Genomic DNA, 14,843 nt, shown 5'->3' on the forward strand with positions numbered 1-14,843 from the left:
GCTGCAGGATGTCTGTGTGTTTTTCTGAGCAATATAGTGAAGGAGGTGCTACGTGCACCTTCATGTACCTTCATGCACCTTCATGCACGGTGATTCATTTGACCTTTCTTTGAGTGTGAAAATCCAGGTTTGGAGAAAGCCCTCCCTAAAATGTTTCATGGCGTGTAATCACCGCTTCCCCCTCACAATCTGTCAGCAGGGGCTGAAGCTCAAGCTCTCGCTGCAGAGGGATTTATAACCATTAGTCCCCTGATGGGCAATTATACGCATATAAATAAACGCAATTAGTTTAAGCACGCTTGGAAGATTTCTCTTTCTCTGTGTCTGCCTCTTAAGCATAGGCTTGTAGGTTATTTGATCAGCACGCGAGCAGATTTAAAGTCGAGGTTAAGTAGTATGCTTTCTTTTTTTCTTTTGTTCTGTGCACCTCCTCAAGGTGAATCGCACTGTAAAGAACTGACAGTATTAGACCAATAACCCCTGTGAGCAGCATCTGGTGACTGTGGGAAGGAAGAACTCCCTTTTAACGGGAAGAGATCTCCAGCTGACCAAGTTTTAAGGAAGTGGAAGCAACTGGTAGAGGATTAGGAGAAAGCGAAGAGAGGAAAAAATAAGAGAGACATAAGTGCACTGATTTATTATTAGAAAAGACTGTATTAAAATCTCATGAAAAGGTCACAGAATTTGGTGATGACTACACAGCGGTATTACAAAAATAAAAATGAGTCACAAAGTGCAGAACTTAATGGATTTTCACAGCACTGAAAATATGTCTCAAAAACTGAAAAGTAGTTCAAGTTCTCAAAGTGAGTTTCAGAGACCTGCAAACAGTCCGGAAGCCAAAGCCAACGTCAATTAAATAATAAAATGGAGCAGTAATCAAGTGATTATAAAAGTCTTCCATAAAAGACGGGTTAATTTTACAAGTAATAATCTGGCACACAAACACTAACATGTCTAAGTGGCCTTTAAAGTTAAACCTTGCTTGTACCTGCTAGCTCCTGTGTGCAGCTCCAGTGGCCCAATGGATAAGGCACTGGCCTCCTAAGCCAGGGATTGTGGGTTCAAGTCCCATCTGGGGTGCTGTCCAGCAGAGTGGCACAGCGGAAGCGTGCTGAGCCCATAACCCAGTGGTCAACGGATCAAAACCATCCTCTGCTAGCACTTTCAGACAGCCACCTTGCTGTCCTCGTATACAAACGCTGACTTTGCCACTTCTAGCACTGATGTGTCCCTTTATTCGCTTCTGATCTGTCTTTATTCTTCGTGGATCAAAGTCTTTGAAACATTCCTCAAAGATTTTGGTCTATTATAGACTTGATGTCATCGCTGAGTTGCTGCAGATTTGTCCATCTAGCATCCTAAAGGCGCTCTATAGGACTGAGATCTGGCGACTGTGGAGACCATTTGAGAACACTGAACTCATTATCATGTTCAAGAAACCAGTTTGAGATGATCTAAGCTCGTGACATGGTGTGTTATCCTGCTGGAAGCAGCCACCAGCAGCACTAATACGAGGCAGGATGGATCCATGTTTTAATGTCTATGCCAAATTCTGAAAACATCTGAAGGTAGCAGCAGCGATTGATACTCATCAGACCAGGCAACATTTTTCCAATCTTCTGTTATGCAGTTTTGGTGAATTTGAATTGTAGCCTCAGTTTCCTGTTTTTAGAGAAGAAGAATAAGACGACTCTTGGTTGATGTCAGGAGTGACCCTCTGCTCCTGTTGAAATGCTCTTCTGCATACTGTAGTTGCAAAAAGTGGTTAGTTTAGTTAGTATTGCCTGTTTTTACCAGCTTGAACCAAGCTGGTCAACAACAAAGAATTCTAACTGAGAGAACTGCTGCTCACTGGATATTGTCTCTTTTACAGCACATTCTCTGTAATGAGGATGAAACTGAGATCCTCCTTTTGAAGGCGAACCATTTCTCACTCACCATCGATAACTCCACAGTTTTCCCTTCTCCTCAGGTTAAGAGCCTTGGTGTCATCCTAGACAGTTCACTGTCCTATAAATCTGACATCAATAATCTCACCCGTTCTGCCTACTTCCATCTATGCAGCATTAACAGATTGCTTCCTTCTCTTTCCACCCAGTCTACGTCCATTCTTGTCCACAGTCTTGTTACCTCCCGACTACTGCAATTCTCTTCTGCATGGTCTCCCCCCAAAATCCCTCCATAAGCTTCAACTGCTTCAGAACTCTGCTGCTCGCATTATCACCAGAACCCCCTCCTACCAGCACATCACCCCTGTTCTTCAGGAACTTCACTGGCTCCCTGTGAAATTCCGGATAATATTCAAACTTCTTCTGCTCACTTTCAAGGCCATTCATAACCTCGCTCCTCCTTACCTTTCTGACCTGTTAACCACTACCTGTTCTGCCCGTTCACTTCGTTCTTCTTCTTCTATCCAGCTTGCTGTACCTTCCTTCCGCCTCACCACCATGGGAAGCAGAGCTTTCAGCTGCTCTGCTCCCAGGCTGTGGAACTCTCTGCCCCCAGAAATAAGAAACATTGGTTCTCTCCCCCAGTTTAAATCCCAACTCAAAACTCATCTGTTCAAATCTGCATATTCACTGTGAACCCACTGTTTGTTAATTTTATCTTGTGCTTTTGTTTCATTGTTCTTATTCTGCCATTGTTTTACTAAGTGTTTTATCCTATTGTAAAGTGTCCTTGGGTGACTTGAAAGGCGCTCATAAATAAAATTTATTATTATTATTATTATTATTATTAAAACCTAAAGATAGTTGTGTGGGGAAATCCCAACACTCCGACCGACAACCATGACACATTCACACTTAAATCACCTTTCTTCTCCATCCTGATGCTCAGTTTGAACCTCAGCAGGCTGTGCCTGAGGGCCTCGAGTTGCTGCCATGTGATTGGCCAATTAGATATTTGCATTAAACAGGTGGACCTAATGAAGTAGTTGATGACTTAATTAGCCACATGTTCACCAACAGTGGTGTTCACAGGTGTATTGAGCACAGATTAATAAGCTCAGGACCCTAACACCTGCAGCGGAGGGAAACACTGGAGCAACAGCGATGGCACAATCTTCTCCTCTGAGTATTCTGTGTATGTACTTAGAATCCAAAACTAGATGATAGTTGTTGTTGTCGTTTTTTTGTTTGTTTGTTTGTTTGTTTTAAAAAGATGGATTGCCTGAGTTAATTTAATTGTAAAGATAACATTTTTCTGCTCTGTGTAGTTTGTACTGACAGACGTTACTTAAATAACAAAGTTTAGCTCAGTGCACACAGGCAGGTACAGTTACAGTGATTCAGTGATAATTATCAATAGATAAATCAATCTATTAGTGTAGGGTCTTTACTTCACGGTGTAAAGTGATTGTTTGGTGCGATATAAATAAAACGGAATTAAATGCATTCAGTGACACACACGCGCACGCAGATAAAAATGTTCACATTACATCTTTTATTTTCTAAAGTAAAATGATCACATGATACGTCATTAATATAAGTTCATGGCGATTACATGGCGTGAATAAGAGTAATAGTAAACGCACCGTGGCCCTCCACCCCACCTTAGAGCTGACTCAGTTACATTAATTAATATTAAAATGTGCGTCTGCACGCGGACTATTTACGCCATTAAAAAACATACACGTCGCGTGCGTGTTTTATGTGATCCAGGCCACTGAGAGTCTGACGTGACTGAAAGATCTTAAAAGCAGACGAGGGGAAAGTGTTTTCCTTTGCGGGGGCTACGGACTCCATTCACTGAAATATTCTGGCGAGCTGTTAGGAAGCACCAAAACGCGCCAATCCAAGTTTTGCGCACGGGGGATTTTATTTGTTATCCAAATCCACACGCCAGCGCCGAGAAAGAGTCACGGTGAGAGGATAACAAGTAATGATGCGCAATTAGTGCGCGGGCACAGGATGAGAAATGGAAACGCCAACTGTGCGCTCCAGTCACGTGGCTGCGCTTTACGATTTCTGCGCTCCGGATCTGTCTCCTGTCGCGCTGCGTGGAGAGGAGACGCGCACTTTGCGGGCAGGAGCTTCTTCTTCTACTACTTCTCCTCCCCTCTCTCTCTTTTCTCTCTTTTTCTTCGCTGTCACTTCAGTCAGCCGGGAGGATGAGCGGATCCGAGTCCGGGCTGCCTCTGCGGCGGGTCGACCTCCTTGTCTTATAACAACCTGAGGGAGTCCACGCGTGTTTGTCCCCCCATTCTTCTTCTCTTGGTCTCATGTTTCCCCTCCGAGCATCATTTGGGAGAGAATGCGTCTGCTCGTTTTCGCGACTTTGCTCGGAGTCCTCCTCGATGCGGGTAGGTGCAACTTTGGGGAGACCGCAGTGGTCTCATATGAAGATATAAGTCATGTCCACGCACAGAGAGGAAATGCAGACTTCGTTTAGAGCCAGTCGAGATGAACTTTACTTTATAGCCAGTGTAACATTTTGAAGACTCGTCTTTGTGCCAATAGATAAAGAATAAAAAAGAGAATCTTTCCAGATGTTTTTAGATAAGTGGAGAAACAGCAGGAAGGATTTATGGTTTTGGAGAAGGAGTGCCCCCCTTCCCCACCCCACACCTCACACACCCCGAGCTCATTTTGGAGCAAAGTGGGAACGATAGTAACACAGATCCACGCCAATGACGCCCTTTAAAAGTGCGAGCCGCTTGTTCCCTGCTGCTACATGACTTTCTGCCACATCGCGCTGATAGTATTTAGTTGTTCCGAAGTGCGTCAGGTGATTGGAGTTCAGAGGATGGCGATATAGAAGTAGCAAAAAGGATGTGGTTTGTTTTTCTTATCAGCTTCTGTTTTCTGTAGCGGAACTAAGAAAACGGGGGATTTGGAGCAGTTTTCTAGAAGTGATGAGCAGAGCTCGGGAGCTGGATGCTGCCCTGGTGTCCTGATTTCAGGAGTCTGCAGGTTTTGCTTGGTTTAAATGTTTTAGGGTGGTGTTGTGGTGGTGGATATGATATGAGGACCTTTAAAGTTGGAGGTGAATGCTTGCTGCCATTTAAATGATTGCACCAGTGATATCTATAAGCTTGAGTGGGATGTTTAGAGCAGGCGTTTCTACAGGGATGGATTTTTGAGCTGCTCTGATGAAGATATCCTGGCACGGAGCAGTAAGTGAGCATACGCAGTTATCTGATGAAAAATGCTGAGATTTGATTATATAAATTTATAGACTTTGCTTTTAGTTATGATGCAGAGAGGTGGCACTGAGTCTGTAGATCATCTGATTTCCAACCGTAGCAGTCACTTAAACAGGACTACAACGTCATTGTGGGCACTGTGATGTCTAATTCATATGTTTACTTACACTCGCTTTCTTTTTGCCTCACGGTTTGTGCAGATCTCTGCAGAGCATGAGGCATCTCAAGGTTTCTGGCAATAGGAGAAGAATAAATATTTTTGTGATTTCTGGGCTCATTTTTTCTCATACAGTATAAAAGTTAATAAAGGCCTATGGTGCTCTTTCAAAATAAAGGCTGAATATATGTATTTCAAATTAATCCTCACGATTTAGCTTGATGACTGCAAAAGAAATATGTCTGCTGCATCTGCGATGACTGACGGAGTCCAGTCCACCTTTTAAATTAGAGCTGATCCTTTAAAGCTCCACAGAGAACATGCAAAGAACAGAATGATTTATTTGAAAAATGAGGACCGAGTAGGTCTTTGAACAGCTCCTGTGGGGTCTGCAGGTGCCTCTGCTGGTAAGTTAAAAGAAGCAGCAGATGAAATTGGCAAAAACCCACATAAAAGTGCATTTTGTATATTTACAAGAGGTTGCAGTAGCAATCTGGACTCTGGTTTTAGTACCTCAGGGGATGAGGATGCAGATGGGTCATCTATGCACTGGCAGATTACATTTAACGCGGCAGCTTTGTGTTGTAAATGGAGTTTTATCAGCTATAAAATCCACGGGTTACCAGGGAATTAAGAACAGCCACTCTGAGCTTTGCTGATGTGTTTTCTTTACGGCTTATTCTGTGTGAATTTATAACCTCTCTGCTGACACTCGAGACATCCAATAAAAGAGAGCAAAGAAAAACATGTGCTTTTATGTGCTTCGTGCAGTCAGGAGACCTTGTCACTGTCCATCTGCTTGTAGGCGAAAGTCAAAACACCCAGCGGGAGATAAAAAGATGACAGAGCGCTCTCGTGGAGCGCCATTAGTCATGTTTGGAGCAAATATACCGTTGAACAAATGGTATATGTGCTAAAATCTGTACAAGCATCTATTGCTCAACTCTGGGAGAACACAGGGGATGAAATAAACATACAGCCCTGATTCACAGATACTGTGAACAATTATCAATAATCCAAGAAAAATAGTCCTGTGAAGAGCAGCTTCAAACTTGAGAAAAGTCTGGCAAACTTCATCAGTCGTCACCTGTGCTGTTCATATGACGAATAACGGCTATCCTGACTTGCTTTAAAGCTGCTGTTTGAAGAGGACAGGCTGAAGCCCGTACACACCCACAGGTTCAGCCATGATGAGGTTTACAGTGAGGGAGAAAGGGTGACATCACCACACACCTGTGGTGGCCAGTTGCTATGGTGCATAACGCCACTGAGAGGAGGGGGAGGTGTGAAAAACCCTGTTGTCTGAGTCACTGAGGTCCAGGCTCTGGAGAGGCCAGTCAATCAAATAAATGTAGCTGTTGCCAATTAGACACTTTCCAGATGGTTTTGCATGGTGGATCAAAATCTGACGGTAGTTTTCTGTGTTCAAAATATATTCATTTTGACAAGATCTCTAACACCACTGGCTGAAACGCTGCCCCAAACCATGACAGAGCCTCCACCGTGTTTTACAGATGGCTGTAGACACTCGTTGTTAAGTTAAACTGGGACTGAAAATGAGTTTAAAAGCAGGCAATACTCGTGGACCAAGTGACTTAGTTTAATGGCCAGCAGGGGGTGACTGCTTTTGCTTTTCAGATTGTACACACTCTCCTTGGTTTACGACCTCAGTAAACACTTTTTCTGATCGTTTGATGGACTCAAACGCTAGATTCAAGTTCTAGGTAATGATTGGAAAATTAAAAAATCATATTGCTTGAAATTTCATAGCTTTGCACAGTCACATTAATCACAGAGCATCATTCATTATCACTCAGTGGTGCATAATAGAAGAATGCAGCTTATGGGCATATTTTTAAGTCTTTAAAGTATCAATAAGTAATATTAAAGTTTATTCAACCGATCTCTCAGGAAGCTAAGATTCCACCTGCTGCTAATCTTGAGTTTGCAAACCTCTTGGAAACAGTGGCTAGGCCTATCTTTCTCATTTTCTTCACAAGATAAAAAAATCTAGCCACCTTTTTAAGCTCCGCGCTTTTGACATTTGACAAAAAAACAAATGTTAAACGCATTCCTTTGCTTATCAAGCTGTGACGGGAGGATTGATTATCCACGTGAAGAACTCTATAGGGCGGGAAACAAAAAAAAGTCCTGCAATAACTGAACATTTCTGCTTCCACTCTGTGTGGCAGGAGATAACCTTCAGATTCAGTGCTACCAGTGTGAGGAGATGAAGCACAATGACTGCTCCACGCCAGAGTACATCGTCAACTGTACCGTCAACGTACAGGACATGTGCCAGAAGGAGGTGCTGGTCAAATCTGATGGTAAGCCGCTTCTCGTTGTTAGCTCATGAAGTCTGGCAATGCCTCAGTAGAGGCCCCAACGTTACAGAGATTACAGAATTATGTTTGCTTGATGGAGGAATGGCTTTCTTGGTTTTCTCATTCCTTTACTCGCTCCAGAACAGAGTCCATAAAGGTTGAGAGACTGGGATTAATGCACAGTCTGAGCCAGCCAAAAGTACAAAGATAGAGTTTCTGTTTATCAGTAGAAAGAAGGAAGGTGACCGTCTGGAAACCAGAGATGAAACTGAAAACACATCGCTCAGAGAGAACGTGACTTCTTAAGTTTTCTTCTCTGCCATTTAGGTGAGGCTGCCGTAATTGACTACGCTCGTTTTGGTCGTAGCATGACTTTTATTTTCGAGTCACGTAAGTGGAGCCTACATAAACAACTCTTTAAATTAACTGTGATGTTTGCAGATGTGTGTAATTTTCTCTGTCATTAGTGACAAAAAAGAAAGTACCCAAGGATACCCAACTTCTTCCATCCCAAAATACCTGTTAATCATTGTGTCTTATTGACTGGTCCAAAAGAGCAATCTCCTGTGATTTTCAGTGAAATAGATATTGTTATCTGTAATTTAGTTCCTTTGCTCTGCTTTGAAGGAAAAGAGAAGCACTGACTGATGTGTAGGCTGATTCTGGTGTAGGACTCGGTATCACAGAGGGGACACTGGGCTGTGGTACAGTGTGTAAAAATGTTCCAGTTGTAAACCTACATAAACGTTCCCATCCATTGCTTTTATTTTATTTGCAGGCTCGTTTTCACATAAGCCTTATTTGTATTGTGATGTTGTTTTGCTGATCCAAAACCCCAGCTGACTGAAACTACTTCATTCAGCTCATTTGTCAAAGACAAGAGGCTTTCATTCAGCTGCCACTGACATAAGATTAGATTAGTTTTGTGCCGCCTTACAGGAAATAAAATAGCTCAGTCTATAGAGTGAAAAAAACTGACAGTTTGGAAAAGAGGTGGGACAATTTTTTAAGCAGACATTTTTTTAAAATTCCAAACTAGGAAACCTACCAGGGGTCATGTGGTAGAAAATGCAAAAAAATGATTAACAAACCTCCATTTATTGTCTAAAAATGTATAAATATGAAATAATAAAAGGAAAAGTGGATACAACCACAATACGGGTGTAGCGTTTGAACTTTTATTTCACATCCAGAGCAGTATAAGGTAGGAAGTTTAATTTGTTTTGTGCACCAGAATATTATTTTGAGCTATCTCAAAATTTGAACTTACTGAGTATCTTAAAATTTCAAGTTAAAATTTTGGCATATCTAATTCGAAATTTCAAGTTATTTTTTTTTTTTTGAGATGCTATCTAACATTTTAATTTATTGATGGTAAAACTAAATAATTAAAATTCAGTAGCAAAATCAAGCTTCCATAAAATATTTATCTGTACATTTATCTGCTAACATCTGTTTGGCTAACTAGCATAGCCAAGTATGAAAAGTATTAGCATAGCATTTCTTCAAAGACCAAAGCTCATCATTAACTTTAAGGTTGTTGAGTTAAATCTTATTTAAAGAGCTGTGAAAGATCCAAGGTGCTCTCAGTTTCTAAACAGAAATTATTAACGTGATTTTCATTACATTTTGAGGACGTTTACACTTTAGCATCCCCAGCTAACATAATCAAAAAAATGTGCACAGACAACGGCTAGTTCTTCTAAAAGTCTTTTCTATTATAGTGTTGGGAAAAAAACATTTTTAGTTTTATTCAGTCCTGTTCCTTTAGTTCAATTTCTTCCATGTAATAAATGTATTTTTATTTAATCTAGATATTAATTAACCTAGTATCAAACATATTTTTGTAACACTGCTTCTAAGGCCCAAACAGTCATTAGCTATCAGTTTGCCTTGTTCACTCTTATTTAAAGACCTGATTGGGAGCTTGTGCAAAATGCTATTAGAATCTGAGCTACAACTGTCAACAGTAACCTGTTCTTTGTTGGATTTACATATAGCTCGATTTTAAAAAAAAGAAAGAAAAATCTTCTGTTGTACTACTGATATTAATATAATTAATCCAAGGCTAAAGCACATCATTAATTATCATTTTATTGTGTAAATGTTTTTCCTGCCTTAACAATTATGTTATTATATATATATATATTAATATCAGTTTAATTTCTGATATTATGCAAATCAGAAATTAAACCAACATTAGTGACTGTAATCTGGTTTTTGCTCAATTTTTACTAAATTTGGGGATGTTTATTTTTCAACTACTCCAGCCATCTTTACACGGTATTGTGCATTAGCTTTCCCTAACATGTTTGCAGCCTAGTATTTGAAGTAAAAATATTCTTTATTTTTACAGACTGTCAATATTATGTTTGCAGCTACCTGCAAAAGTCCCTTCAGATAACAAAGTTATCATTGATTGGCTTATCAGATTTTTCCTATTAGTTGTCAAATCTCAGACAGCACGTGGCTTGATGAAGTGTCTTATAATTGGAAGTTTACAGGTTCAGTGCTTGCAACAAAGTAGCCTTGCGTGGTGTCCTTGAGTAAAACATTGATCCCTCATAGCATTGCCTCAGATAGTAATTTTAGGCTTTACCTTGACAGACAGAGAAGCAGTTCTGTAGAAACATGTGCCTTATTACCACATACCAAACAAGCACTATCAAGGGGAAAAATGCTAAGATGCACATTTTTCCTGCCTTTCCACTTAATGGAACTTCCTGCTGCAGAAATTGAATTTATCTGAATTTGATTTAATCCACACTTTTTTATTGTCCAGCAAAGGAATATTTCATTTGCAGACAACAGAAACAACCACATGAATAATACAGTAACAATACCACATAGATGACAAAATGCTTCCTATATCAAGCATACCGTAGAAAAACATAACAAATAACAGCAATAGGTACCAGATAGAGAAAGGTTACTTGATAAAGAAGTCAGAAAGTGCAGAGTGAATAAAAAGCATTTTTCCAACACATCGCAGAAACAAATTGTCCCTCACCGCACAACGTTAGTTAATAAAAGGAGACAGGAAATCAGTACTTTCAAAGTCCAAATAGTGCAATAAAGTACTGCAGCTCTTATAAGTTGAGTCTAAGCAATCTTATTACAGCAGGGACAATGAATCCACATTTCTTTGCAACTTTTGTTAAATGCATTTCCAACTACTGGAATCTCTTTTACTATTTTTACTATTTTTTCTGTTTGAACACTGGAAACATTTAGAGAGCTCTTGATTATTATTTTCAGGGATACATTATCGGAAATCGTGTGCATCCTCTGGGGCTTGCCTCATTGCCTCCTCTGGCTACCAGCAGTTCTGCACCGGCAGGTTGAATTCAGTCTGCATCTCCTGCTGCAACACCCCACTCTGCAACGGCCCCAAGAGGAAGCGTCCCACCAACTCGGCGGCAACGACCACCCTGCAGACGAACCGGCCTCTTCTTCTTTTCCTGCTCGCACTGCTGCTCCTCCTACTGACGTAGATGATGTTCCCGCCACAACTTCGCTGTACAGTTTGTTTTCTGTCTAAACCATTTAAAAGAATTTACCTTTCCAATCAGAATTAAAGTCAAGTTTGTAAAAGAAAGCATGGTGTTAAAACCACATAAGCGAGGGGATAATATGACGGTAGATTTAATGTTTTTTTGGGTTTTTTTTTAAATCAGTGTGACCCAAAATGACTGAGGCACTGAGCTTATCAAACACGACAGTAATTACTCAAGTCAGGGCCAAGAGACATTTATCCACAGATTTCTGCAAAAACCAAAGGGTTTTTACAAATTTCCCCGTGGGGGCCATTAAAAAAAATGCAGGTTTCAGACACTTTTGCTTTGCTCTCACCTTGCACACAAGGAAAGTGCATCCATCATTCATGCGGAGTATATTTTTCCATAAATAGGTGATATAAACAGGGATATTCCCTACTGCAGAGCCAGTGATCTATTGCTGCTGAACTTCTACTTCTAAAATAAAGCCTAAGTAACAAAAACCCCAGTTCCTTGAATGGCCACTTGAAGGTCACTGCAAAAGGAAGCCAGTCCCCCGAGTACCTTTAAATCAGATATACACATGCTCAAAGCATCTCCCCCCCACATCGAAAAAAAAGAAGAAGCTTTGGTTTGTTTCTTTTCAGTAAAACTTAATTTTTATGACACTCCATCATTTCAGTTTTATTAAAACCTCAGTTAGGGACCAGTCTGCAACCATCTGGCAACCACCGGTGCCAAGGGAAGAATCTGTATTCCTAAACCAGTGAGATCATGATTGCTTTTGTTGGTAGCATTCAAAGAGGTCTCCTTTTGATTGCTTTAGTCACTAGCCGTTTGCCAGGATTGTCAGTAGCTGACATGAGAGACACTGACTTATCTGCAAACAAATCAAACAGTGGGAAAACTACAAATAATGCATTGGAAACTAGAAATGCAATGACCAAATAAAAGTATCTCCTTTTTTAATGTGTTGCTTGCATCAAAAAGGTACAACATTTACTTTGAAGGCAAAGATTCTCTGTGTCTGGTTTGCATCTTTTGCAAATTTTACTAAAGATTGGGAAGTAGTTGGTAAGTGTTTGCAGACAGGTCAGCATCTTCCGTGTAAACCACAGGTATCCACAGCAGTCTGCTAGCAGCCAAAGCAATCTCAAGGAAGTTTTGGCACAGCACCCTCTTTGCTACCAATTTCTCCTGGTAAAAATCAGCAACCTCCAGCAACTGCTCTCCATGTGGTTGGTTTTTCCTTGGCTTCGAGTTAAGCATGATTAAAGGTATGGACAGTACTGCAAGGGATGAAGTACCGAACTCAAAGCCTCAATGGATAGTCTACAAATCACTGGGTAATGTTATGGTGGGCCATCCGTCTTATATATACAGTGTATGAGCTCAGCCTGTAGCTTCACCACAGAGAGATGGAGCTAAACTAGGTACAGGACCTTTTGTCGGCCCTCTTTTAGGTAAAGCTGATCAAGTGTGAGTTAATGCTTTAGTTCAGAGGTGGGCAACTCCAGGCCTCGAGGGCCGGTGTCCCTGCAGGTTTTAGATCCCACCCCGGGTCAACACACCTGAATCACATGATTAGTTCATTACCAGGCCTCCGGAGAACTTTAAGACATGTTGAGGAGGTAATTTAGCCATTTAAATCAGCTGTGTTCATTCAAAAACCTGCAGGACACCGGCCCTCTAGGCATGGAGTTGCCCGCTCCTGCTTTAGTTATAGCTCACAACAGGTTGTCTTAGTTGTGCACAAAACCTGGAAGCTATGAGAGGAACCTGACCTGGGAGACAAAGGACACTGTGCTTCTTTAACAGATTAAACAAATAAGTCTTGTTATGTCATTTTGACAGTTTTAGAAGTGAAGGTAGGTGACTCTTGTCTTCTAGACAGAGCGAGGGGGATTGTTTTCCCCTTTTTTCCAGTGATTAGCTGAGCTAACTACCATCTGGCTGTAAACGCAATGGGCAGATGTGAGACTAGTATCAATCGTCTCATTTGATATGCACTAGAAAGCAAATTAGCATATGTCCTCAATCTATTACTCTTAAATTAGCTAAGGGAAATCTTAATGCTGCTCTCTACAGTGATAACTGCTTTTCTTGCTTTGCAACAGTTTGGAGGCCCTAAACAAATAATTTTTCTCATCTTTTAATAAATGAATGTGAGTGGAGTGCACAAAGCCCTGATTTCAACCAAAATTCAACAAAACAGCGAGTGTTGGATCGTATGTGTTGCCTGAGTTCACTGGCTGTGAGATATTTAGCATGAAGGTGAAAAGACTAAACACACACAGAAATGGTTTCAAAGTTACTGTTTTAAGATAGTGTTTTCTTTTTCTTTCTTTCTTTCTTTTTAAACAAAAACATACGATGTGCTTTTTGTTGCCACAGGTTCATCCCGGGGTCTGGACCTTACGAGGAGATTTGGACACCACATCGGCTTCGTAGCTTCTCAGCTTTATGGAAAACTGTCAGTGTTATTGATAAAATGGCGTAACCGCTGAGAGTGACACTGAAACCCCAGAGAAGTGAAAGCATACAGAGCTTTGTGAATCATTGATTGCTCGGGTTTGAAGAGGATGCGGCTGAGGCATCTCTCGCCTTTTTTTCTTCCTTTTCTTTTTTTTTTTTTCTCTTTTGGCTTTTTGTGAAGTGGAGTGTTTATGTGAAGAAGCTGGTCTCAAGTTATTTTCTGGTTATTAGATGCTGTAAAAAAAAAAGTGCTGGTGGAGGTTATAATACTTTTGAGCTTTTTCATTTTCTGGTCTTACGGTTTGAAACGGCGCTGCTGGTTTCATTTTCCTGTCGATGCTGTAGCTGTTTATGCTCTGAATACACAGATTTGACCTTACGAAGCCAAACTTTAGTTTTATTTCTCATATGTTACCGTGAAGACTGCACTTTGACTGAGGCAACAAGTTGAAGGTTTCCCAGCTCTCTTGCACCTTCCTTTCACATTTATGCTTATTCTCCACTATCAACCGTCATTTCTCTTTGTTTCTGCGTTCTCAATCATAGGGTTGCTTCTGCGATATAAAGCACTATTAGTAGGCATTAATATTCCTGTGTAGAATGATCTATTAAATTGTCTCATAACCTTCATATTACATAGTGCAGAATAATAAGAAAAAAATATAAGTACAAATAAAATTCTCACTCGAGACTTGCTTCAGGTGATCTCTGTCATATTTCCCTTTAAGTATCCTTCATGGCCCCAAAATCATGGTTCCCTCTGCATGCTGTAAAACAAATTTCATAACTGAAACCTGATTTGATTCTCATATTTCAGTGTTCAGATGAGCATTTTAGAAAATTTCTGCATTTATATTTGCCTCTAAATGATCTGTTTGCCTATTTATTCTTATCACGGATATTTGTTTTGCTGCTTGCGTTGGCTATCTGTACCGTATCGTATTTATTCTGTGGTGAATGTGCTGTGGACGGCGATGCAGACACTCCGGCGCTGTATTTTAATGCCACACATGAAGGTTTTAACGGTCCCGAGGAGAGCGGAGGACAAGAAACTGCAGTTCAAGAACGTCAAGAGGAAAGGCATACTTGAGTTTATTATTTCTAGATTTGAAAAAGCTGTGTCAGAGACGGGCCATCTGATAAACTTTTGTCTTTTTATTGATCTTCTGTGAAGAGTAACACTGTATTTTGCTGATATGTGATGTAAATAAATGTTGCAGAAATGTTGCAGAAAAACTGCC

General features: G+C 40.6%; 1 protein-coding gene and 1 non-coding gene across 3 annotated transcripts; both read left to right on the plus strand.

Moving 5' to 3' along the window:
- The first annotated feature begins 1,010 nt into the window (after nucleotides 1–1,010).
- trnar-ccu lies at nucleotides 1,011–1,083 on the plus strand. The gene has a single exon. It is a non-coding gene; the product is annotated as a tRNA-Arg (tRNA).
- A 2,916-nt stretch (nucleotides 1,084–3,999) lies between these two features.
- LOC120746177 (ly6/PLAUR domain-containing protein 1-like) lies at nucleotides 4,000–14,843 on the plus strand. 2 transcript variants are annotated; one of them, XM_040051493.1, is made up of 5 exons: nucleotides 4,000–4,306; nucleotides 7,499–7,633; nucleotides 7,958–8,020; nucleotides 10,889–11,149; nucleotides 13,522–14,843. In XM_040051493.1, exons 1-4 carry the CDS (start codon nucleotides 4,258–4,260, stop codon nucleotides 11,122–11,124), a joined length of 483 nt encoding a protein of 160 aa, XP_039907427.1. In that variant the 5' UTR covers nucleotides 4,000–4,257; the 3' UTR covers nucleotides 11,125–11,149; nucleotides 13,522–14,843. The 2 variants fall into 2 exon arrangements, with proteins under 2 accessions (XP_039907427.1, XP_039907428.1); XM_040051494.1 differs by lacking the exon at nucleotides 7,958–8,020.

The sequence above is a fragment of the Simochromis diagramma genome, unplaced genomic scaffold, assembly GCF_900408965.1.
Source record: "Simochromis diagramma unplaced genomic scaffold, fSimDia1.1 OVJJ01000107.1, whole genome shotgun sequence".
Lineage (NCBI taxonomy): Eukaryota > Metazoa > Chordata > Actinopteri > Cichliformes > Cichlidae > Simochromis > Simochromis diagramma.